Genomic DNA, 23659 nt, shown 5'->3' on the forward strand with positions numbered 1-23659 from the left:
TGGCGGGGGGGTCTTTGAAGGCTCCGCAGTTGTTTTTTCGCATCCTCCGGGCTGTCCGCCGGCCCGGAGGATGCGGAAAAACCGCAATCCTAATCGGCCCCTATGTTAGCACCCATTTTACGCCACCAAGTCAGAGAGAGGTCTTTCATTTCAAATGTGTCCCAAAAATGGGCGGATAAACATCGATGGCCAAATTAGATTTGTGGCAGGTATCAGGTGTGTTTTTGCACACGGGGGTAAAAATGTGGTATAACGTATGCACATTGGAATTGAGCCTGTTTTCACTGTCTCTTGGATCTACGCAGGGCACAAGTCCTAAAAAAAGAAGTGGGGGGACTAAACTAGTTAGGCAGTATGCAAGTGACATCACAACGCATGACATCATGGCACATCACAAGCTGCAACTTTAATATATACGAGCAGGCGCGCAACGCCCATTGGACTCAAAGGGCTTCAGCCCCCCCCCCCCCTTCCCCCCCCCCCGTCGTGTGTGGCAGCCTGGGTTGAGACTGCTTCCCGGGCACACACACAGCCACACCCGAGCACTTCACAGGTCTTTTAAAGACCTTTTGCTTGTTAATGAGGCATTGTTGTTGTTTCACCCCTTCTGAGAGTCCCTGTAGCTCCACTCTGCATATTGCTTTGAGATTCAGCCCCCCCCCCCCAAAATTTCTTAGCCGCCCCCGAAATGTGGCACTAGTTGCGCCTCTGTATACGTGTGATGTAAAGCACTCTGACACTCTGATTTGGGATGAGTAGCGGTATACAAGAAAAGATAGTGGTACTTACATTATTTGAACGCCTCCTGAGGGGTAGTAAGCGCTATATAAATTACATTTAGTATTATGTAACTACTGGGAGGGACCAACACATCTGACATTCTTACAGTGCATGCAGATCTAGTAAACAGAGCCTAAACAAAGTGAAAAGCTGCCTCTCTTAAGTATGTGTGTAGTGCTAACCCCTGTTTCCCCTCTGCTGCATTTGCTTATAGGCGTGAGGCTTCTGACAAACAAAAGGGGGCCAGATGACCCCCTCAGATTTGGCCTTAGTTATGGGCCCAGCAGGAGTCTCAAATAAGAAAGCCCCGTCCCAGCCTGCATGTTGTTGCTTGTTGCAGATGGAAAGCAGACAACGTGCAGGCACTGCTGAAAGTGTCCAGAGTTTGGAAATTACACCAGGAGGTGTTCAGCGCATTATTTAGTGTGGCCCAAACTCTTGGAGGGGTGGACGGCGTTCACCCTGTGAAAATAGTGGGTGGACGCCGTCCACCGTGTGTACGCCGACTTGTGCCTTGCAGAGAATAATTTTTGCTCTGCGCGGGTAACAATAAGCCAAAAAATTGTTTGTGTGCAATCACCAGTGTTCACTTCCTGGGTCCAAGTAAGGCGGCAAAGGAAGGAAGGGCGTGTGTGAGCAACTATTATTTAATTCCAAAAGATTTCATTGATTCTGCTTCAATTTGTAAAGGCAAATACATAAAGAAATAGCATATACTAGCAAAACTTGCGGACCCGCTACTGTCCCTCAGGAATGTAGTAACATAATACGGCATCTGGCAAATATCGGTATCGCGGGGTGCCCTAGTCCTTTATCAGTCCAATTTCGCAGCCCCTGAAAGAGGAATAAAGTGGTGGCACCGCGTGCTTTCCCCTGGGCCAAGGACCACATAATTAGAATGTGTGCCAGTAGGTGTGCTTCCATCATGGCTCTGTTCATACAAGCACCACTTCTGCACGCCGACACCAGTTTTCCTCCTTTTTTTCCCAGGCTTTCAGACAGAAATTTGACTGACAATTTGTGTGGTAAGTGACAGTGTGTAAATTAAACCTAGAATCTTATCAATCCTGAGAGCCCGCTCCACCAAATGGGAGGTAGGCAGGCAGTGAGAAATCCGCTGGTATGCACCAGACTGAGAATTACTGAACGTCAGTCACGTATTGGTCTAATGAATATTTCTACACACATATTCCTCACCCTTTGAATTTTTTTTTGGGCAGAGTTTTATACAGCGGGAACTTGACCAGAATCGGGTATCAGAGCACTTTACATAGCACCAGTTACGTTACATGAGGACACACATTAATTTTTGTTAGGCACGGGGAGATTAAGTGATTTGCCCAGAATCACAAGATGTTTTGTGTCATTGCCGAGACTCGAATCCAGTTCCCCAGATTCAAGGTGGACAGCCCTAGCCATTAGGCCAACTCCTCTCCCCAATGTTAAATTGGTCCCAAAGCAGTCCCTCACCCAAGAGGAGCTTGTTCTGAGGTGTTTATTTATACAAGGAAGTTCTGCAAGACTGAATGGGCAAAGTGCCCTCCCTGTGGACCAGAGAGTTGATACAGTAGGGCCTTGGGCAAGTATAGACAGAAGCCCACATAGCACTGGCAGTTGTCCAGAATAGGAACAGCACAGATAGCTGTTCTGCTGGAGTGGGCCCTGGGGCACTCTGGAGGATCTGTTTTGGCCAAAGCATAACATGCAATGGGTTAAGGTTCACTTCTGGAATGCCTATCTCCTATTAGCCTTTAAATGGCCATGTCTGAACTGGGGTGGCGTGGTGAGCAAAATAACGATGGATTAAACCCAGATCTGTGACTGGGGGTAAATGTTTAGCCAATGTGCAACATTCCGTCCATCATCTTGTGTGTTTTGCTGTTCACCCTATGTGGGAAGGGTATGCCCAGACGTGGGTCCTGTGCTCACTACGCCACTGGAGTCAAGCTATCCTGGCTGATGATGGCTGACAGCCAGAAACCGGTCCTAGGATGCCTGATTCCGGTCCAGGGAAGACATGGCTTGGCAGTTCGGGCTGGACTGTTCCCATGAGGCACAGGGTCAAGACTGATTTGCATATGGCCATGTCTGAACTGGGGTGGCGTGGTGAGCAAAATAACAATGGATTAAACCCGGATCTGTGACTGACAATGACAATAATGACAATGACAATACTTTATTTTGTGTGATTAATAAAAATCAATACAAAAAGGGAGCAATCAGTATAAAAAGGATATTTAAAATTGAATAAAATAATGTGTATATAGGAAACGTGCTACACAAGGCCTTCCACCAGGTAAAAGTCAAGTTATGCCATGGTTGACCTGTCCATTAGGGCTTGTCGAGCATGGTGGATGAATTTGGCGAAATTGGCCATGTGCTTCACCGTGTCCAGCAAATATAGTTGAAGAACTGCCTCCTTTGCCGTCCGCGTTCCCAGCTGGAGAAGAATAGGCCTTAGATGGATTCTACGGAATGAAAAGGGCAGGGCAACATAATAGGATGTGAGTCAATGTTTCATGCTTATAATGGCAGAGGAGACACTCCGTAATCGCGGTCTTACTTTGATTGAAGGATACAGATGTTTTAAGGGGAGCACATGCAGTCTAGCGGCCAGAATCCTTTGTAGGGCTTTCCTGCCCAACGGCTGTACAAGATGTGGTTTTTGGCCATTTAAAGTGTGAGGAGAGCTTTGGGTCTCATGGAAGCCTCTGGCTGTCAAAGCTTCAATGTCCAGTTTTCGTGAACAAGATCTTACTTGCTTTTTTATTGCTATTTTGATGGTTGTATGTTTTATTGTGTTGGGGTCCCAGTTCTCTGTGGCTAGATTCAAAAGGTCTTTAGCTGAGGCCATACCAGCTGACCACGGGTTACCCGACTTTTTAATATTTTATTTATAACAAACTTCATTGAGTTATCTGGTGCTAAAGTGGTTAGATAGTAATATTTTGCCAGAATTGCCAGTTCTTCCAGAGATTGCTGGTTAAGGTTGAATTCCAAGCGAATTAGAGTGTTCCTTGTGCATAACGGAAGGCAAAATAGCTTTTTGTAGGCTGCACAGTTGATTTTTTCGAGGTCTTGCCCCAATTTGCCTGGGAACGCCTGTATGGCGTAGTTGAGGGAGGGTAGTAATTTTGCCCTCAGAACTCGTTTGATGGCCGTAGTAGTTGGACTTTCCAAAGTGGCATTGAGTTTGCAAATGGCATAAGTAACCATTTTGCCTTTCTGCTGGAGCTTGAGTCGATGAACCTGTGGCAGACCAGTTTCACTGAGCCATACACCGAGGTAGTTATATGATTGTGTGCTGGATAATATTAATGGTCCCAGTCTCCATTTTATTAACTTCTTTTTTGGATAGCGGCCAAAGATCAATATCTTGGATTTTGTTGGATTTGCAACCAGCTTGTTTTTGGCGTTGTACTCTGCTAGTGCTGTTAAGCCTTTTTGGAGACCCACTTTGGTATGGTCTGGGAGGACCCGGTCATCTGCGTACTGAATCAATTGGATTCTGATTCCCCTAATCCGAGGAGTCGCCAAAGTTGCTTCATGCAATGCATTGCCCAGATCTGCTGTATATAAGTTGAAAAGAAGCGGGGCAAGGACACAGCCCTGCGTTAGCCCATGGTCTGTACTATTTTTTTCTGTGGTGATTCACACGAGAGTTTAACTCTTACCCACGTTTGAGTATACAGTGATCTGATGGCTTGTAGTAGTTTCGGACAGATGTTCCAGCCGGCCAATTTCTTCCATAGAATATTTCGATCTACCCCATCAAAGGCTGCTGTATAATCAATGAAGCAGACAAAAAGCGGCTGGTCGTCCCGAGCCATTGACTGTTGTATTAAATATGATAGGGCTATAATGTTATCTATGGTAGAGCCTCCCGGGCGGAACACTGTCTGATAGAAAGGAAGCAAATTCTCCTTGCTGACCCAATCTACTAATTCCATAAGGAGAGAACTTGTATATGCCTTGCCCTCCACGTCCAATAAGGCAATCATTCGGTAGTTCTTAGGATCTGTGCTTGCCCTTTTTTATAGATTGGGTGTAATAGGGATCCCCTCCAGGAGTCTGGGACATCCGCCAGGAGCCTGGACTCCGCATACAGCTGACCCAGGTTCTCAGCCCAAAAGTTGATGTCATCCCTGAAGAGAGAGCCAGGCAGACCATTTGGTCCAGGGGCCCAATTGTGGCATATTTTTTTCAAAATTGCTCTTAATACCTTTCTTTCAGCAGGTGTAACGTTAGCTAGGGGGGCCTTGGGTTCAATAGATTCTTCATTTGGATGTTCTTCAAGGGGTATTCTTTTACTTGAGTTTTTCTTTGAATCGTTGGTGTAGAGAGTTTTTACGTGGGCTGTCCAAGTCCTTGCATCAAGTGGATTCCCTCTATTGGAGGTTCCATGGGTTAGCTTGTTTATGTATTGCCAAAACTCTTGGGTCTTGCTGGGGGCAAGCAGCTCAAAGATCTTCAACCATTTTCGCTCTGTTGCTTCACATTACACTTGCCAAACTACTTTTGCGCGAATCTTGGCCGCCTCTTTTAAGTCATTTTTTGCAGTCACCGATCTGGTTCCTCGATAGGCTCTACGTTTAGAGTTGAGTACTCTTGAGCATTTCTTAATTGCTGGTTGGAATCTCAGTTTGTAAGTGGAATTGTCATAAGGTCTTTGATTGTCGCTCCCTCGAAGTTGGTGGGTTAAGTCATATGCGAGTGAGCCCCACTCTCCAATTCTACCCTGGTCATTACCGCCGGTCTGCCAACCTTTCCAGGTTGATTTCCATGCGACAAACTTATGGGTCGGAAGCGGTCCCCATTTGATTCTTCTAAGGAGTCTGTGTAACTCATCTCCCTTTGTGGCTCCAATACAGTGAACAGTATGCCGAATTTTCGCACTCATGGACAGCTCTAATGTAAGGGCGGCATGGTCACTTTCAATCCGAGGTTGAACATTGTAGTTTGACATATGATTTTGTAAGCGTTCGCTTAGTAAAATATAGTCAATTGTTGTCTGATTATTAAAGGTAGGAGGTATCAGTACTGTTGGGTTATTTTTTGTAGTTAGGCAGTGTGATGTTGCCAACTTATAGACTCGCATTAGGGCATTGAATCTTCTGGTGCTTCCGTTGTGATGGCTTTCATCAATTGTTTGCCCTATATCGTGCATGTTAAAGTCGCCCAAGATAATTGAGTCCATATCTGCATACCGTACCAGTAGAGTTTCAATCTCATTTAATAGGCGGGTCAGTTTGTCATTTGGGTCCGGCCCATGCCGGTTATAATAGACGTTGATGAGGAGAATTGGAGTCGGGCCATCAATCGTTGTAAGGCCTTTCAAAATTCCAGCCCGAAACATTTCTGAAGTGTTCTGTATTGTTAAGAAATTTACTTGCAGTGCATGCTTGATATACGTTGAGATGCCCCCTGACGGTCTCCCAAAAATGTTAACCTTGTTTGCAGGTTTAAAGTATTCTGCGTAGTTCCCTATTGGTGTAGAGGAGGTGGCCCATGTTTCCTGTACACAGATTATGTCTGCTCCAGCCATGAGTGCAACTGCTCCTGGACTTTGCAAGGCTTTATGTATCCCGGCGACGTTCCAAGACACTATATTGATGGTTGGATTGTTCGCAGTAGAGTTGTTATGGTGAGTGTGGCCAACGTTGAAATTTGTTGGTGCTGGATGGTTACCCAACTCGTGACCGGTACTGATATTACTCAATGTCAAAGGATTTATTGCATAATTAATTAAAATTATTACAATTACACACAATAAAATAAAATAAATAAAAAATATATAAAAATACAATTTAATTCATTTTTCTAACGTTGTTTTTCCTCGCTAATTATGAAATAAAGATAACATTTTTTAAATTACTTTTCTTCCTGGGATCCTCCCCATGTCTACAGTTCTCCAGTTGATATGAGGAAACAAACGACTATTACGGACCCTGGCTTTTTGGAGCCGAGTAGCCCACCTATTGACCTTCCCCCTGTTCGACATAACTCAGCCGTTTTTTTTTACCTCAGCCATAAATTTTGTTCCTCTGCACACCATAATGATGGAACTCGCTCCCAACCAACATATTACGGCTTGTCTGCAGGAGCGAACATTTAGTTTAATGAAGATGTGTTTCAGAAATCTTTGCCTCTGTTCTAGCAGTGCCGGACAGACGCACAGAAAGTGGGCCAATGATTCAGATTTATACCCACATAGTCGGCAATGTTCAGTCTGGTGGGTTACTTTACAGGAAGGTAATAAGTCCTTTGAAATGTGGTTGCCCATCCTGTAGTCCATAAAAGCGCTTTTTACATCTTTGTTAAAATGGGAGGATAAGTAGTGTAATGGTTTTCCCGCTGTGAAGGAGTTTATTATAGTCCAGCCATGTCGTCGTTTTTTCAATATACCTTTATCTTCTTGAAAAGATTTCTTTTTTGCTGATATATTGGCCAGTCTACTGAAACCTGCTTTGTCCATTCCGGTTTCCCATGCTGCTTCCAACTCCAACTCCTTTACGCAGAATTTTAGGTACTTTCCCCAAGTACACGGTATTCCGGCCTCCCCTCGTTTTTTTATTTCTTCCCAGTTTAACCAGTCCATTGAATCTGGATCTGCAGCTCTAAGTTTGTAACACAGTTTTACGAAGCCGCTCATGCTCCTATATTTCTGGTTTTGCAGACCAAATTCAAGTCTTATTTGCGAAGCTGAGGCGCTTTTAGGGAGATTAAAAACCGCCTTATAGATTTTAGTTTGTAGGTCATTGAGTACGAAGAGGTGTGGCGCCGCGGCCAGGGCGACTGACGCTGGAATCTGGGGACCACGGTTCGATCCCCGGCTCCGGCGGCAGGTTAGCCCAGCACCATGTGACTCTGGGCAATAGCTCGCTTAATCTTCCCGACGGCCCCCCAGCGCCTAGATACCCTTACGGGTGATTGTGCGCTTTACAAATGTGGACTTTACTTTTTACTTTACCACACCAGGTGACCAGACCATAGGACAGGGTTGGCAAGACTTGGGCTGACATAACTTCCAGCAGATGCTTGTAGTTCGGACAATCCATTTTTGCTTTTAGTAAGCGATAAGCAAAAATTAGGTTTTGAGCTTTTGCATGTAATGCTGTTTTGTGCTCCGATTGTTTTGCTCCCTGAGATATTATGATTCCTAAGTATTTGTAAGACTCTTGTTCTTCTACTTTTTCCCCGTTTGCCATCCAAGTGTATCTCAGTTTTTTAGGGTCTACTAGGCGGACCACTTTTGTTTTTTCTTTGTTTAGGTCCAGCCCTTCCTTATTCAGATATATCACTAGTTTGTTAAGAGCTCTTTGTAATCCTATGGGCGTTTTACTTAGCAACACTATATCATCTGCATATTGCAAACAAGGAATACATTGTTTTGACAGTGAAGGTGGATGAACTTCGTCCGTCTCCAACTCGTTTGCGAGGTCGGAAAGAAAGAGGTTAAAGAGTGTGGGCGCTAAAACACAGCCCTGTTTTAGGCCTTGGTGCGTTGGTATGCTCCTGGTTGTATGGGCTCCATTGTCCAGTTTCACTCTTACCCAAGTGCTTTGATATAGTGCCTTTATTGCCTTTAATAGATTGATCCGCACATCCCAGGTCTTTAATTTTTCCCATAGTCGCTCTCTATTGATCCGGTCGAATGCTGATTTAATGTCAACAAAACATGCATACAGCCGAGCTTCCTTCTCTGCCGCTCTGTCCATTAGCAATGACAGGCTAGTCAGGTTTGTAATTGTTCCCATTTTCTGTCTGAAGCCTGTTTGCATCCGGGGGATTATATTTGTTTCTGTGATCCAGTCTTGGAGGTTTAAAAGGATGCAGGAGGCGTAGAGCTTTGCCTCCACGTCTATTAGCGATATTAACCTATAATTTGTTGGTTTACGATGATCACAGTGCTTGTAAATTGGGTGGATGACACTGCCCTTCCAAGATGGCGGGATCTGATCTTCTTTATAGATATGGTTAAAAAGCGGTGCTAGGTTGTCAGCCCAAAAGGCCGGATCATATTTGAAAAAGGCATTTGGCAGCCCATTTGGGCCAGCCGCTCCTTCAGCTTTTAATCCTGATATTATTTTACATAAATCGCCTCTATTTATTAGATCCGGAAGTGTAAGCTCTTCTTTTGATTTCTCCTCTGTCTCTGGGCCTTTGATATCTGATTTGTTTAATCTGCTCAGAGCTTCCTTGTTTGTGTTAGTTGTCCTTAACTCGTTCATCGGGCCTGCAACCGATGTACCATACAAGGTTTGTACATGCCCGATCCAGGCACTGGCTCCCACACCTGCTTCCTGTTGGAGTTTTGATCCTTTGGTTAACTCATTTATAATGCCCCAAAAGTCCCGACTGTTAGACTGTTTCCCTGCACTTAGGAGATTAAGCCACAACCTTTCCTTGTAGGCGGATTTCGCTGCATTCAATGATTTTCTATAGGAGTTTCTGGCTGCAATCAAGTTTCCCTTATTTATCCTACGCCCCAGTTTTTTTTCTCGGGCTAACGCTCGGACCTCTTTCGCGACCCCTCTTTTTTTTGTTCTTAATTCCATGTTGAACCAGGGATCCTTCTTGAGGGTACGCTTACTCTGTTTCACAGACGTTGTTGGAAACTTATGAAGCAAATCAGATGTCGATTGCTCCCAGTTTCTTACCGGATCTTCTTTTTTTTCGGTCCCCTGGTTGGCTAATCGTATTTTTGCAACAGACTGGATATTTTCCATCCCTTCGCCTCGCCATTTTAGTTTCTTTAGATTATATTTTGAGGTGTGATGTAGTAGGCTGGACATGTTCGGTGCCAAAGTGGGCCCTGTATTCAAGATAGTTAGTTGGGGGAAATGGTCGCTTTCTGGCCTTTGAGTAATTTGGAATGTCTCAATGCTTGGGATGAGCTTTTCACTTACGAAGGTGAAATCGATTGTAGAGGTAGTCTTTCTACTTAGGTATGTTATACTTGCCGGCCTATCCCCCCTTGTGTTTCCGTTCAAGATCGTCAGACCGAGTTCTCTTAACTTGGTTACTAGTCTTGAACCGCCACTAGTCAAAGACGTGTTACCCTTTGCCCCCTTCTTCCGCGTTAAATTGCAGTTGAAGTCCCCTGCGATGAACAGCTGGCATCCTAAGTGTAGTCTTTGAAACAATTTTATCAGAGAGACTAAACTAGCGTGCTTTTCTTCATGTTGCTTCCTGTCAGGATGGATGTAAACGTTAATGATTAGCATATTCCACTTTTCATTCCCAACTATCAATGAGTCAGAAATTTTAGTCACTTGAACCCAATTTAACCCCACATCCAGTTTTTCCGCTTCCCAGTTGAATTTTTGGGAAATATAGGTTGACAGAATTTAGAGGTTCTTTCTGCCCAAATGTGGTAGTCCTTGAATCCTGATATTACGGTCGGTGTTTGTTTCCACGACTCTTGTATCAGGATTACGTCTTGTTGCTGAAAAAAGGAAAGTGTGTCATGGTCTCTCTCCATTTCTTGGAACCCATGTATGTTCCATGAGCAAATTACGAGGCGCGTTGGTTCGCTGGCACTGTGTTTGTCCTTCCTCATGCCAGTTGTCAGGAACATTTTTTGCTCCGGGTTAGGTTGCCTTTTTGCCCAGGGCCATGGGGACCCAGGACCAATCCATTCGTTCCCGGCTGCGCAGTCTTGTTGTTTGCTCCATTCCATTTTGGTAAACCTTATCCCTTATACCTGAAGGTTGTGGTGAGGATGCACGTGCGCCTAGTAGACAAGAGTAGGGGGCTCCTCTTTTCCCATTGCCCATTATTCCTTTGGAATTAATGACTTGTAAAGGATAGGGGTATCCTGAGCGTATATGTTGGGTGATCGATATACCCCATGACTCAAATAGATGTTTTGGGGAAAAGATCTTATCTGCGTTAGCTTTTGTGGCCCATGTTGTCACAGTCTCTTCAGTGTCTGGCTGGTAATGATTTTTTTGGAATTTGACCGCCAATATATCCTGCGATGTTATCTCGCTTAATGCTGGTATAGCATGAAACAGTTTTAGCAGGTTTCCTCGATTTAGGATGTCCTGTGGACCCTTTGTTGGGTATTCTGGGGTAAATATAATTTTATGTTGGAGGGAGTCAAAGTGATAAGGGGGTTCTTTAGACCCTTGTACAAAGCCTACTTTGATCTTGTGTGGGCTTGTTAAATCACAAAGATTGGATTTTGTGGAGTGGGTTTCCTGTTCCCGATTCCTTTTCTCCAATTTTGTTAAGATTGTTGAGCGATGATTTTGATGTGATTTATACTGCTCCTTTTCAGGGCACTTGGACTTCATATCGGCTAGTGCGCAACTGTGCACGTTTTCCAAAACTGTGACACATATGGGTGATTGTACATTGTTCGACTTTCGATCTGATACTTGTTCTTGCTTTCCGTTTATGATTGTCACCAGTTTTGCCGGTGTGTTCTGGTTACAAGAAATTTGTTTGGGCAAACTTTGCGTTGTAAAATTTTCTCCCGGATCACATTTTAACTTTGTTTGCTCTGGTCCTCCATTCTCGCTTATATTAGTGGGCTCATTAATTCCTTGCCATGATTTAGGGTCTTTCCTTGCGTCTGAGCTTATTTCTTTTTGATGGATGTGTGCCCGTGTCTTCAAGATGTTTGTTGGAACTGGTTGGTTCAACGGTGTTTCAATAAGTTCTTGGCAAGGTGTTACAACCCTCCTAAGGCTTTGAATACCCTGCTTGTCTGGTGAATGAGGATGACCCTCCTTGTCGCCTTGAGGCGTGGGCAAGACTAACACATTCATTTTTTGCAGGGTGTTTTCTTTAAAGATCAGGAGGAATTCGCCTTGATCTGTGTTTTGTTGCTGTGTGTACTTTAATCTTGCTTTTCTCGCCTTTTTCTTTTGTCTCTTTGTTGGTTTTTCCTCCCTAATGGCTTCTTTGGGGTACTGCTTTACTTCACTGACTCTAGCTGACCTTTCTGGATCAACTTCCCCTTCCCATTGGTTGTGATCTGTATCCCAATGCGGGATATTGGTTATGGGCTCTTTTCTGCTCGTAGTAGTGGTGAAGGGTGACTTTTCCGGACTTTGGCAAAATTCCTTTTCCACCGGGTTGCGGGAGAGTTTCACCTCCCCAAGGATCGCCGTCAGGATTGTCGGCAAGCTTGCTAACTTTTCTATTATTGTTCCACATCCACAGTCGCACGGTAGTTTGTTAATGCAAGAATTAGCCTCGAATTTTCCCTGATTTGTTATTAGTGTCGCGATTGCGTCCAATTTTGTGTTTATGCCCGCGATATGGCCTGCCACTAACGTAAAGAGGTCAATCTGCACCTCCATTTTAGAAGATTGGAAGTTCAGGGCTTTTATGGCTTGATCTAGAGAGCTTAATAAAGTCCTTGTCCATGGTGTAGAAGGGGGGGTCTTCTTGAGACTTTCTTAGGTCTTTAAAGCCTGGACCTGTCGTGCTGCATGATGAAATTGTTATTGGATCAGTTGGATTTGGATGATTAAAATGTATTGACATAATGTTACTGTCATTTATTGTAAAGTTTTGTTGGTCTCTGTTTTCTATTTGATGTCGTGGAGGGGACATGGCCAAGCCCGGGTTTAGATGTTGGGGTTTGGCACTGAAATCAGTTCGTAGGGCTCTGCCTTTTGTGTCTAGGTACGTGGAAATTCTCTCTGTTAATTCCTCCAGTTCGAAGTCGTTTGAAAAAAACAGTGGTTTTTGCCATGGGGCCTCATCACACGGCGATGTAGTAACTAAATTGGTATGGCTTGTTAGCCCGTCCTTTGGACTTGTTAAGCCTTTAAGAGGCATTTCTTTAGTCAGTTTGGTGGGTGTGGTGTTGTTAATCTCCCTCTGTCTGATTTCCCTTACGGGGCTATTTTCCCCGATATCCTTTGAATTGTCGGTATAACCTTTTGCTCCCGAATTGGGGTATGGATGGTGCACTTGTGCAGTGACGACCGTTAATTTCCCCTGTGGTGAGCGGGTCCTGGGTTGTACTAAGTAATTGGACCTTTGCTGATCGTTAATCTTATCTGTCCGGTGTTCGGCCGGTGGGGAAGGTGCGTTTGTTGGAGAGAGGGGGTTCGGCAAGCAATTAGCCTCAGCTGTTGGTGCGTAGATCGCTGCGATGGGATCTTTTAGGTAGAAGAATTTTAAGAGCCCTAACTTTCGTGTGGGAGACTTTGTAGCATCTGGCGTAGGTGCCGAAACCAACCTCTCCCTTGGGCTCAGTTGGTCCTCTGTTGTTTTATCTTTTGTCTTCCTTCCTTTTTTTGTTTTTTTTTACAATCCGCTAGTTGTCGCGTTTTCCCAGATCTCATTTTCTGCGGCTGTGGCTATAGCCCCTTTCACGTCCTTTTACTGGCTCTGTGCCTCCTTGCCCCCTTGCCCCCTGTGTGCCTTCACACAGATCCGGCGACTCTGGCGTCTCTGGCGTCTCTCTGGCGTCTCTCTGGCATTTTCCCCAACTCCGACTCCGACTCCAACTGAGTACACTTGCTGCATCCACGATAAACAGCAAATAAACGAAAGATTAAACAGCGCACCTTCCAGGCTGTGTTTGATGATGGAATCCTGCTTGAAATGCCAATAACGCCACTCGGAAATGGCTCTCAGACTTCAGCAACGATTGTGAAGATGACTTTTCTCCGTGCAGACCGGGAAGCTGTGTCCACTATGCCTCGAGCCTCACTGAGCCTCACTGAGCTCTAGGGCGCCATTGAAGGAGGGAGCAGAGGGATGCAGAGAGGTGCAGGTGTGCAGAAAGCTCTCCCGGCGCTCCCCGACTCTCCCAACTCACCGGCCGGGTCCGTGGTAGTGATGCGGTGGTGGTGGTGCAATGAGGTAGGGCAACGTGAGGCGACGTGAGGCTGATATGGGCAGAGACAGAGGCCGTGAGCAGCGCTCCAACCCGAGCTCGCCGCCTACTGCCTGCTACCTGCTGCCTGCCGCGTGTCAAACGCTAAGCGCCCGGGTGTTAAAGATTGTGCTGGAGGCTATGGCGGAGCAGAGCAGGGCAGGTCAGGGGCTGCAGCCACGGGGAATGGAGCCACAAGCCGCAAGCACACACCCGCCCGCCCACCCGCACGCCGTCACCGTCGCCCTCAGCGCCTCTTGCAGCTTCTGACCGGTGCTCGGGGCTCATCACTCGTGCTTCGGCTGGAGGCTCGTCGCAACCCTGCCTCGTCGCCCGCTCCTAGCACTCCACACTGCTCCCTCCGCTCCGTGCACAGCTCACTGCTCACTTCTGTGCTGCTCCTGCTCCTGCGCAGACTCGACACACATGTGGCAATCAGTCGTCCTAACAAGGTTCTCTGATATTACTCATTACAAACCTGTTATGCCGGGTATAGCCCGTGGTAATCTTTGTTGGTATCAGGTGATTATTCGGCAAATCACCAATATTAATATTAGGAAGTCGAATTTAAGGCCTGGGGGAGCCAAGACCAATCTTTGCTACTCCGTCCCATAATTGAGCAGGAGCGATTACCTCCTTCGGGAAACATCCTTTACAATGCAACTATTACCATGCAGTGCCTTTACGACGCACTGCGCATTGCACTGGGGGGCGCTCTAGGATAGGGAATAGGTTTAATGTACTATCCAACACCTTCCCTACTATCCACAGGGACTGGAGTTGGAATAGTAAATTAAACTATTCACTATCCAGCGCCCCAAAGCACTATGCGTTGTAATGGTATGCGTTGTAAAACTCGCGATGTAAAAGCATGCGTGGTAAAAGCATGCGTTGTAATGTCGTACATCCCCTCCTTCTGTATGTTTAAAGATTTGGATTAGATTGCTACTCAGCTGTATTGCTTGTGTGCCACCTATTGAGCCATGTAAGATGGATCCGGTGGCGGGTGGAGTTAGATGATTAATGATCATGTTTTTCCGTCCCTTCAAGTCTTCGTCTCTCTGTTGGTAATTTGGCCCTTTATTTTTCAGAATCTCTGGATATTTTGTAGGAAGAGGAGGCTTAATTTTTATGCCCCAATTGTCCAATTGTGTTTTATATCCTTTCAATGCATTCAAGTTGGAAAAGGTTATCTCAGTCGTTTCGTTTTGTTCGCTAGGCCCTGGACCAGAAAAAGCCACCCTCTCAATGTTTGTTGTTTTTATATTCTCCAGACCTGGAATGCTTTTGCAGAGTTTCAGGAGGTTCCCTCTATTGAGGATGTCCCAGCTCCCTTGCGAGATGTATTCGGGATATAGCAATACTTTTGGGTTTTCGAGGTCTGGGCCAAACGACTGGATGGGATTAAGTGTATTGAAAGAAGCCGTAGGAGTTTCAAGAGGCACACATAAGTTCCGCGTGGGGTTGTCACCTAGGACCAATCCCCCCTCGGTCCAATTTGTATTTGCGATGCGGATATGTGAGTCAATCCTAGAGGTGATAGTGTGGTCCGAGAGAAGTTGGCAGTCTTTATGACTTGCTTGAATAGTGTTTTTCTCCCGTTGAGCGTTAGATGTAAATTCAGTTTGGGGGTCCTTGTGGGCAATTATCTCTACAGAGTCATGTTTGTGCGTGATATCTTGGCCGGGCTTGTAGACCTGTGGGCCCTGTACATAATGCAAGATACCACTGGGCGCGAGAGATCTTTCAATCGAAACTTTAATCGAATTTTCGCTTGAGGCGCATGGTAGGCTTTTAGGAGATGTTACCATGGTAGGTGTTCCATTTATTTGTGTGTCTCTATTTTGATCTGCAACGGTCAGACCCCGACCCTTCTGGTTCTCACTGCTGGTGTCTTTGTTGTTCTTGTTCGCTGGTGCAAACCAATGCTCGATTTTCCCTTTTGTGTAACTTTTGTCTTTTTTTGTTTTGTTTAACTTTTTCAGTTATTTCTTGTTTTTCCTTGATAAGGATTTTCGCACTGAGGGAGATGGTTTTAAATCGTCCAGTTTCCCAGGACTATTATTAGTTATTTGGTAGAATTGTGATTTTGACTGTAAGTTTAGGTTTGGAGCCAGAAAGTTGGGGCTCAATAGGCCTTTTGGTTCATTGATGTTATTGCTGGGAGTATCCTGGGTTCTCACTAGGCTGTCCTGGTTAGCCTGTGAACATTGGTTTAGATCCAAAATAGGCTGATTCTCCCTTGTAGTTGTTTTATTTATTGGATCTCCCCTTGGTCTTGAAGGTGAGTACGTGGCTTTTGTCATATTTTTCCCGTTGTGTATGATCTTTGCACTTACTCTCTGCATTGGATTTTGAGGGGAGGAGCATGTTGTGTTACTCCTCCTTCTATTTGCCTCATGCTTGAGATCCATGACTAATGTGCTCATTACTTCCGGGAGTTTTCCCAAAGACAGCAGTATCGGGGAGCACCCGCAGTCGTTAGGTTTCATCATTACCTCTGTGTCTGCCTGCGCTCTGCGTATTAAGGAGTTTAAATGTTCCAGTTTTAAATCCACTCCGGAAATCAGGCTTGTTACGGATTGCAGAATGTTTATTTGGATATCTAGTTTGTCCGCATGCATTATTGCTGCATTTCCCATTGATATCAAGGCCTCGTTAATTAGTGCAAGGTGATTTTCTATTCTTTGTGGAGCCAAGCTTTATTCCAAGAACGGCAACTGTTCGTTTCAGTTTGTTAAATTTTGCTCCAAATCTGAAACAGGATTTTCGTTTCGTAGGGGTGCCACGTCATCGTGCCCCGATTTTATGGGAACAAGCGGAGCAGTCAGAGAACCCGACTGAGATTTCAGGAGTGTGCAATTGTCCTTGATGTTCGCGGTGTATTCTGTTAAGATGTAAGGTTCCTTATTTGTTTCACTTCCCTCTGGAGCAACAATAGGTTGTGGTTCTGGGGGGTTGTTAGATGAATTTATGGGCACCAGTGTATTGGTTCCTGAATCATTGGCTTTGATCGGGTTGTGGTCGATTAAATATTCTTCGGTTTGTATTTTGTTGTCCTTCACAATCAAAACTTTTGGTGAGAGAGGAACACCCGATGAGGACTTTTGGTTCAAAAGTTCATTTTTAACAGTACATGATGGTTTGTTAGCATTAGGTCCATATGTATCCAGCCTGGAGGCATCGGGAAATATATCAATTGATTTTCCATAGGCAATGGAATTACCTTGTTTTGGGCAATGTAGAAAATATTTCCTGATATCGTTGCTGCCTTTGGGGCTGTTGCTACTGCAAGTACTGATACTGTTATTATTTGTGTTTTTATTACAGTCTCTTTTGTCCATTTCGACATGATTACACAGGCTTCCTGTTATACCTGTAGCCCCCTTTATAGTTGTGTTTGTGTTTTTAGTATTCGTCCTAAGAGCTGACCCAGAAACTGGGGAGGAGTTTATCCATTCTTCTCCCGATTGTTTCCAATCATGTGGGGTCCTATCCTGTAGGGTTGTATAATATCTTGTGTTGTGTTTACCCACAGGGTATAGCATCCTGGCTTTTTGGCGTCTTGCGGACTTATGAGGGCGATAATTGGACTGGGGTTGTATAAGACCTGCGTTCCTTGTCCACATAGTTATTCTGCGCGAGGATGTCTAGCAGTCGCCTAGTCTTTAAACTTAAAGAAGATGAGATGTCTGAGTTTGGAAATGATAGTTACAATATGTGCAGGTCCTGTCTAATATGGGAAGGCTTGAAAAAGCAAGCGACTGCTGTCAGTTTGCTAATGAGACAGTTATCCAGTGGTAGGGAAGTGCTGGTTTGGATCAAGGCAACAGAGATAGCGAGGTTGTGATAGCGAGAGCATTTTTTCTTGCAGGCACTATTCAAACCAACAGAGAAGGCTACGTAGGTACTTAAATCATTTTCCTCTAACTCACCCCTTGTCTCCGGACCTCCGGCCTCTCGCTCTTTCCTCCGATCCAACCAAACTCTGAGCCAGCTCGCTCAGATGCGTATCAGAAATGGCGTCAAAGATGGCATGAGAGATGGTGCCAGGGTCCTGCAGGTGGAGGGAAGAAATGGCGTGAGTCTACTGCCACTCCAACACCAAGAATGGAGGATTTGCCCTTCCCTGTGTGCGGCGGCGGGCTCAGTCTTAGTCCTAGTCGGCTCCTGGCCGCACTGTAAGGCACCTGGCCTTGCTTGGCACCTCCGGCTTGGCACCTCCGCCGCACCACGCTGTTCCGTGGGCGGATCCGCGCTGCGAAGTGCTCAGGCTCGCTGGCTCGCGGCTCTCCGCCACTTCTCATGCGCCGGTGTTTTCCTGGCGTTTTCGGGAGTCGCGGAGCGGAGCTCCACTTCAAGGTTCAGCCCAGCCGTGCCGAGAAGCCCGGCCGCCACAGACCCGCGGACTCACAAACCCACAGCCCGCAGCCCACCCACACGTCCACAGGCCGAGACTGAACACTCCGCCTCAGTAGCCTCCGATCTGGTCCGGCGGTCTGGCGTGCAGGTGCCCACACGTCCTCAGGTCCACAGGTCCATGGATGCAGGCAGTGGCCCAAGACCCGAAACGGAGCACTGTGCCGCAGCAGCTGGCGGTCTGGCGGTCAGGCGGGCTATCGAGACCAGCAGGGGGAGCTAGTGATCTGTGACTAGGGGAAATGTTTTGCCAATGTGCAACATTCCGTCCATCATCTTGTGTGTTTTGCTGTTCGCCCTATGTCGGAAGGGTTGCCCAGACGTGGGCGCCGTGCTCACTACGCCACTGGAGTCAAGCTATCCTGGCTGATGACGGCTGATAGCCAGAAATCGGTCCTAGGATGCTTGATTCCGGTCCAGGGAAGACATGACTTGGCAGTTCGGGCTGGACTGTTCCCATGATGCACAGGGTCAAGACTGATTTGCATATGGCCATGTCTGAACTGGAGTGGCGAGCAAAATAACGATGGATTAAACCCAGATCTGTGACTGGGGGTGAATGTTTTGCCGATGTGCAACATTCCGTCCATCCTCTTGTGTGTTTTGCTGTTCGCCCTATGTGGGAAGGGTATGCCCAGGCATGGGTCCTGTGCTCACTACGCCACTGGAGTCAGGCTATCCTGGCTGATGATGGCTGATAGCCAGAAACCGTTCCTAGGATGCTTGATTCTGGTCCAGGGAAGACATGGCTTGGCAGTTCGGGCTGGACTGTTCCCATGAGGCACAGGGTCAAGACTGATTTGCATGTGGCCATGTCTGAACTGGGGTGGCGTGGTGAGAAAAATAACGATGGATTAAACCCAGATCTGTGACTGGGGATAAATGTTTTGCCAATATGCAACATTCAGTCCATCATCTTGTGTGTTTTGCTATCTCCTTAGCACCAGTGAAATCAATAAACAGCTATTCATCAATGTGATGCTCCTTTTTACTATTAATATAGAAGCTGAGGGCATGACATGGGTCCAGCCGGTGTAACCTTAAATCTTACTTGGATGGATGTGGTGGGGAAAAGAACATGGGAAGTGTAATGGACTGAACCACAAGGAAAGGTGATCTAACTTTCATAATAAAGGATGAGAAGTTCATAGAAGCAGTTTGTCAGGGAGGAAGGTTGTATAAGGAGGTTAACCCGACAAAGCCTTTAGCTTGCAAACTCAACGTGGAGAATTGATTGCGATGAGGAAAACAGTTTTTCAGAGTAAGAAGCAGCAGGGGCAGCTATTAAGTTGCTCAGAGATTTAGGTTGTATTTCAGAATAATGAAGAGAGCAAAACAAAACATTAGAGAATGCTCTTTAAGCAATCACATCACAACAGGTGATCTGGATGGTGGGCCAATCAGACAGAGGAAGAAAAACCAAAGGAGGCGATAAGTTACTTTTAACCTTTCATATGGTGATGGCACTACAGCTAATGGAGCCAGACACACTCTGAGCAGGCTCCGGCCCAATTCTATAAACCGGTATGCTATGTTACTGTGTTTATAAAGTGCACGTTCATGGCGCCAGTGGGGAACAGGAGGTGATAGATAGTGGAAGTGGTGCGTTAGTTGTAGTTTTTTTTAATGATTTCCTGAATTTAGGGTAGCATGTTGTAGATTTTATCTTGGGGCAGGAGGGAGTGCCATAGTTTGGGGGCCATAACTGAGAACCTGGTGCCACCCAGTCTCTTCTTCTTGAAATGAGAAACTGATACAAAAGTTGAAGTGACCACAACATAAAAGGAAATTTGGGGTGTATTCAATGATTTGAAAATTGATGAAGCGGGCCTTTTGCTATGAAGTAATTTGAAAATAGTACAGCCGACTTTGAAGATAATTCTTTGTTTAGCAGGTAGCCAGTGAAGGTCCTTCATCATGGGGGAGACATGGCAATGTTTAGGTTGTTTGTAGATAAGACAGGCTGTCTGGTTCTGGACAATTTGGAGTCTTTTTAAATAAGCCTTTGGATAAGCCAACATATAGAGAGTTGACATAATCCAACCTTGAGAGAATAAGAGATGATGGCCTGAACTAGGGACTCTGAGGTGAGATATTTGGCAATTTGCCCTACACCTTTTAAAATTATTTTTATTAAACATCATCGACATAACACATCACATGGACACATGAGCAGAAGACAATACATCTTCCAAGCTTCCAACTTGGTTCACATACAATCAAATCACAATGAACAATATATGACCATTAGGGGTTTACAAGAGTCTCGCCATCATTCAGGGATGCCGATGGGGTGCAGATATTTCGTCTATATGAGTTCCAAGGCCCCCACACCATGTTCCATTTCTTGGGACATCCTCTGGCTACATAGACTGACTTTTCCCAGAACATGCACCAGTCTAAATCTTCCTTCCATTTTCCTAATGTGGGCGGTTGGTGAGCCTCCCAATATTGTGCTATGTTTCTTTTAGCGATCATTACTGCCAGAGTCGCCCATTGCTTAGTGGAAGAGGTAAAGTCAGTTGGTTCCCAAATGTTTAGGAGGCACCTCCGTACCTCCAGCTGTAAGTCGATTATGAGTACTTCACGAAGTGTGCCATGTAAGGCATGCCAATAAGTTTGTATGTGTTCACAATTGTTCAAAAGTGCCAACCTCCCCACACCCGCATCTGCACTCCCCCTATCTGTCCTGCCCATATGGACCAACCTCAGCCCAGTGACGTAGATCCTTTGTAAAATTTTAAGTTGTACTAAACGTAACCTGGCCTGTACCACCACCTCCAGCGGGGAGGAGACTGCCTCTCGCCAGTCTTCCTCATCCAGTTCTAGGCCATCCCTCATCCATTTCTCCTTGAGGGACTGAAGCGGGTCATCCATATTGTTAATTAGTTTTTTGTACATCAGGGAGATGGTGTTTTCGGGAAGGTGGCCATTGAGTACTCTATCTTCCAAGGGGGAGGCGTCTGGGAGGGGGGACTTCTTTAGTGAGGTGCGCATGGAGGGTGTGTCGAACTTGGAGATACCTATAATGTTCAGTGTCTGTCAGGCTATGTTGCTGGTGAAGGGAGGCAAAGGAAAGGATTTCATCTTTGACTCAGAGGTCTTTAATCTGGGACATTCCAATAAGGTCCCATTTATCGAACCCTATACCTTTTTAATCACCATCACCTTTCCTCCCTTAGCTTCACTCCTTCACTTTGATTTCATCCGCCTCTTTCCTTACCATTTGTCTTGTCTTTTCTTTTTTCTTACCCTCATCTTTTTTATCCTAACACCCTCTTTTTATCACCCTCATCTCTTATCTTCGTACTCCATCAATTTTTCTTATTGTCAAGATTCTAGAATGTTTGATTGTGTCCACTAGGCTTTAGACCCATATTTGTGAAAACTGTGGCCCTTGGTTTTTCATAACTTCTGACAAAAATACATCTGTGATTTAATTAATAGCTATTAACATTAGTAGTCTAAGTGAGTTAATGACTTTATCCTTAAAAATCCCCCAACACATCATATTCATTGGCTGCTCAAATATGGTGTGCTGTTTTTCCAGATCAGGGACACTGTTGTAGTTGGAGATGCAGGGTCTTCATATGAGAGTCTAAATTCATTCAGGTAGGAGTTAAGTTCTTTATTCCTTGTTAGGCCCTTAGAATACAACCAACCACAACCCGATAGATATGGTTGGGGCTCAGTTCACCCTTCAACCGTAATCAGCTCCCCGGCCTCACCCAGCAGGCAGCAGCATCCCATGCATCATCACATTCTTACAACATTCACAATAAATAATCTACAGCATGCCCACTCAGCCCTTGCACACAGACCTAGCATTTCAGAGTTATTATACGGATTGCAGGACATTCACATTTTTAGTGCTTGTTGTACTACCCTTTTATCGGAAATGAAAGGCCGGTCAGCAAGACTTGAACATGTGAAGCCACAGATTATGGAACATTTCAGCAGCAAGTGTAGTAGCCCACTAAGTTATATTAGCAGTTTAAAATCCGAAAATTTATAGGGCACTATAATCCATCTCTATCTGCTCATGACATAAAGAGAGAATTTGTTGGAAGACAGTAAATGCACAGTGACAAGTGCCCCAAGGTGCTGTATTTGTGCCTTAAGTCCCTTCTAACGGTGGCAGCATGTATTGCCACAGGAGGGAGCACAATGATGTTCTTTGGACACTGGGAAATTACATTGCTCTTACCCATGATGTATTTGTGTTGGGTTACTGAAACTTGGCAAAAGTCTTTCCACTTATAAAAAATCAAAATGTTTGTATTTAGCAGTATTTGTTTCCTACAGTGCCACAAGTTAGAAACGTCTTTATGGCAGGAAGAAAATAAAACAAACCCCTACTTCTTGATGATATACCCATTTTCATATAATTTTCTTGGGATGGCAAAATACTGTAATTGTTTCTGCCATACAACTGTTTTTGTCTCTAAATTACTGTGCAATGGGAGCTTACAGTCACAGATACACCTGGGGCCGTATTACAGAAGTGCCCAGTTGCTCAATGAGCATTTACACCTGCTTTATGCTACCTCTGGGCACTTTGGCATTACAGAAGGAGCCGCAAATGCTTGTGTGACTACTTCTGTAATACAGATAGCGTTGGCAGCACCAGTGCTATCATAAGAGGGCGTTCCATTATTTGCATGGGGGTGTGGCCACATGCAAATGAGGAAATCTCTTTGCTTCTGTGCCTGCACTGTATTACCGATTTGGGGGACACTTATTGGAGCCTGACGCCGCCGTGAGGGAAACGGCTCCAGGCGATTGCTCCTGTTCACCGTCCACCGCCCGCAGTAGTCCCGGTCAGCGGACTACCACTCCCAGCTGCCCTAGGGAGGGCGTGACGCTTGACCACATAAGAACATCGAGCGCTCTTGGGGGACACTTATTGGAGCCTGACGCCGCTGTGAGAGAAACGGCTCCAGGCGATTGCACCTGTTCACCGTCCACCGTCCACCGCCCGCAGTAGTCCCGGTCAGCAGACTACCACTCCCAGCTGCCCTAGGGAGGGCGTGACGCTTGACCACGCGCCCGGAGGCGCCATAAGAACATCAAACGCCTCCCGTCCTGCGGGACGTGCGCGGGCGGCGACGGGCTGAGCCCGGGCAGAGGGCGGGCCGTCTGTGGCCGTCCGTGGCAGGCAGAGACAGGGCAGGGCCACGGACCTTGGTTCTGGGACAAGCATTGGTGCATTCAAGGTAGCTGGCTTTGCCCTTGGCTATTGAAACTGTATTCGCATTTCCTCAGCCGTGCCCTCGTCCGTGTGTGTCCAAGACTGTGCCCCCTGTATAACTTTTTAACTGTATTAAGGAATTTTTTCCTGTCTTTCATTAAGGCTTTCGGATTTTAACTTTTGTTGTGAGTATCTTGTGAGAGTTTATCATGTCTAAATGCAACAACGTAAACACCCGTCCAGCCCTAGCTACTCTCGACAATTATCTTGTCAAAGTAGTAGATAAAATCAACAAAGAACGCCGACTTTCATTGGGGCGTGGGACCCCCCTGTTCCTTTACCCAATTCACCCAAGTCACCTATATCTCTTTCGACTTCTTTAGTCGATGTCAGTTGTAACTCTGAGTTCTCTGTACTCCCAA

The 23659-nt window shown here is 45.7% G+C and overlaps 1 protein-coding gene across 2 annotated transcripts in view; it reads left to right on the forward strand.

Moving 5' to 3' along the window:
- Positions 1-23659, forward strand: part of LOC144766786 (calcium-binding protein 5-like) — a 244194-nt gene that overhangs the window by 122040 nt on the left and 98495 nt on the right. Inside the window, exons 2-3 of one of the 2 annotated variants that reach the window (XM_078650518.1) lie at positions 1129-1136; positions 16447-16481. The exons of the other annotated variant lie outside the window; for it this stretch is intronic. Of the exons in view, the coding sequence (XP_078506644.1) occupies positions 1129-1136; positions 16447-16481 (43 nt within the window). The remainder of the gene's footprint in view (positions 1-1128; positions 1137-16446; positions 16482-23659) is intronic. 2 annotated transcript variants of the gene reach the window in all.

This window comes from Lissotriton helveticus, chromosome 7 (assembly GCF_964261635.1).
Source record: "Lissotriton helveticus chromosome 7, aLisHel1.1, whole genome shotgun sequence".
NCBI classification, from domain to species: Eukaryota; Metazoa; Chordata; class Amphibia; order Caudata; family Salamandridae; genus Lissotriton; species Lissotriton helveticus.